The 1,839-nt window shown below is 38.0% G+C and overlaps 1 protein-coding gene across 1 annotated transcript; it reads left to right on the top strand.

Annotated features, from left to right (window-relative positions):
- Positions 1-1,045, top strand: LOC132281383 (uncharacterized). Its single transcript, XM_059783093.1, has 3 exons — positions 1-52; positions 239-336; positions 680-1,045. The coding sequence occupies exons 1-3, from the start codon at positions 1-3 to the stop codon at positions 1,043-1,045; spliced, it is 516 nt and encodes a 171-aa protein (XP_059639076.1).
- The last annotated feature ends 794 nt before the right edge of the window (positions 1,046-1,839 follow it).

Genomic DNA, 1,839 nt, shown 5'->3' with positions numbered 1-1,839 from the left:
ATGGATCCACCCCCTGGATTTCAGGCTGAGGGGGAGCATGCTGGGAAAGTCTGTAGGCTACGGAAGTCTCTTTATAGTCTGAAGTAATCTCCTAGAGCTTGGTTTAGTCATTTCAGCAATGTTGTTTTATCCATGGGCTTTGTGCGCTGCCACTCAGACCATACTTGTTTTATTCGACGTCGCTCTGATGGTCGTTGCATTATGTTATTGGTATATGTGGATGATATCATTATCACAGGTGATGATGCTTCAGGGATTGCTCAGGCGAAACTTCATCTTCAAAAGTCCTTTGATGTGAAGGACTTAGGTCCTCTTCGATATTTTCTTGGAATCGAGGTAAGAAAATATGTTTTGGATCTTCTTCAAGATACTAGCATGCTTGGGTGTCGACCTGCTTCCACTCCTATGGACCCCAATCTTAAACTCTCTATTGAGTCAGGGGAATTACTTCCAGATCCATCCGTGTATCAACGTTTAGTAGGTCGTCTTATCTACTTGATTAAGACAAGGCCCGATTTGACATTTGTTGTTAGTGTGATTAGTCAATTCATGCATACCCCTCGCTCAGCTCATATGGATGCAGTCTACCATATTTTGAGGTACCTTAAGTCGTGCCCTGGTCTTGGTCTGTTCTATGCCTTAGGAAATCAGTCTGAACTCTCATGCTTTACTGATGCAGACTATGCTAGATGTAAGACAGATAGACGTTCTACCTCTGGCTTCTGTACTTTCTATGGTAATCATCTCATATCATGGAAGAGTAAGAAGTAGGCTGTTGTTTCTAAATCCTCTGCTGAAGTTGAATACTGAGCTATGGCTCAAGGTACTTGTGAGCTCCTTTGGCTTCAATCAATTTTGGGAGAGTTGGGGTCTTGTACAGAAAGGTTCTTCAAGGCTGTTTTATGACAATAAATCAGCCATTATGCTTGCTTCTGATTCTGTTTTACATGAAAGGTCGAAACATATTGAGGTAGACATTCACTTTATTCGAGAGAAGGTTCGATCGGGTATCATTAATCCTATTTTTGTTCCTTCTTCAGAATAGACTACAGATGTGTTCACAAAGTCTGTTGGGCCTTCTCTTCTCCAGTCTTCCATCGTCAAGCTGGGCTTAGTCAACATATTTGCTCCAGCTTGAGGGGGAGTGTTGGAAATCTTATCTTTAAGTTGACTTAACGATTACGGCAGATTTATTGGATCTTCAATATAGGCTAATTTTTAGGAATTTTATTTTTATTCTCTTTATTTTGATTTATTTTATTTTATTCTCTTTATTTTGATTTGATTTTATTCTCTTTTCCATATTTGTAATTTTTCGCTTGTATATAATGATAGTCAGGCTCTCAAATTGAGTACACCAATTTTACCAAGTTACTTTTGTGTACAACTACCCAACCCGAAGACTTGGATTATCATTATACTTTTGCACCTGTTGCAAAATTAGTAACGGTATGTGCTTTTGTTTCCATTGCCTCCATCAAGTGGTAGCCTCTTCATTAGTTTGACGTTAATAACGCCTTTTTACAAGGTGATCTTGAAGAATAGGTATATTTGGTGTTTTTGCTTGGGTTTGCCCGATAAGGGGTGACGTAGATTTGTAAACTAAAAAATCCATCTATGGTTTAAAGTAAGCATCACGACTCGTGGTTTGCCAAATTTTCGTGTACTAGTCTTGAGCCTGATTTTTCCCAATCAAAGTGTGATTATTCATTGTTCACAAATTACTGATGTAATTTTTTGACTTTTATTTTGGTCTACGTCAAGATAATGATATTATCATGATTTGGCTATTAAGCACATCAAACAATTTCTTGAGGCAAAATTTTTTATTAAAGATTT

Source organism: Cornus florida, unplaced genomic scaffold (genome assembly GCF_030987335.1).
Source record: "Cornus florida cultivar Cherokee Brave unplaced genomic scaffold, ASM3098733v1 CherokeeBrave_3.0.0_Hap2_Chr11, whole genome shotgun sequence".
Classification (NCBI taxonomy): domain Eukaryota; kingdom Viridiplantae; phylum Streptophyta; class Magnoliopsida; order Cornales; family Cornaceae; genus Cornus; species Cornus florida.
This window is presented reverse-complemented; position numbering and strand designations above follow the sequence as displayed.

Bases quoted from the DNA above. Each gene is read 5' to 3' on its own strand.
- LOC132281383 (XM_059783093.1), top strand. From the start codon at position 1: ATGGATCCACCCCCTGGATTTCAGGCTGAGGGGGAGCATGCTGGGAAA. The intron at 53-238 runs GTAGGCTACGGA...TCATTATCACAG, and splicing joins GGAGCATGCTGGGAAAGTCT to GTGATGATGCTTCAGGGATT. The intron at 337-679 runs GTAAGAAAATAT...TTACTGATGCAG, and splicing joins GATATTTTCTTGGAATCGAG to ACTATGCTAGATGTAAGACA.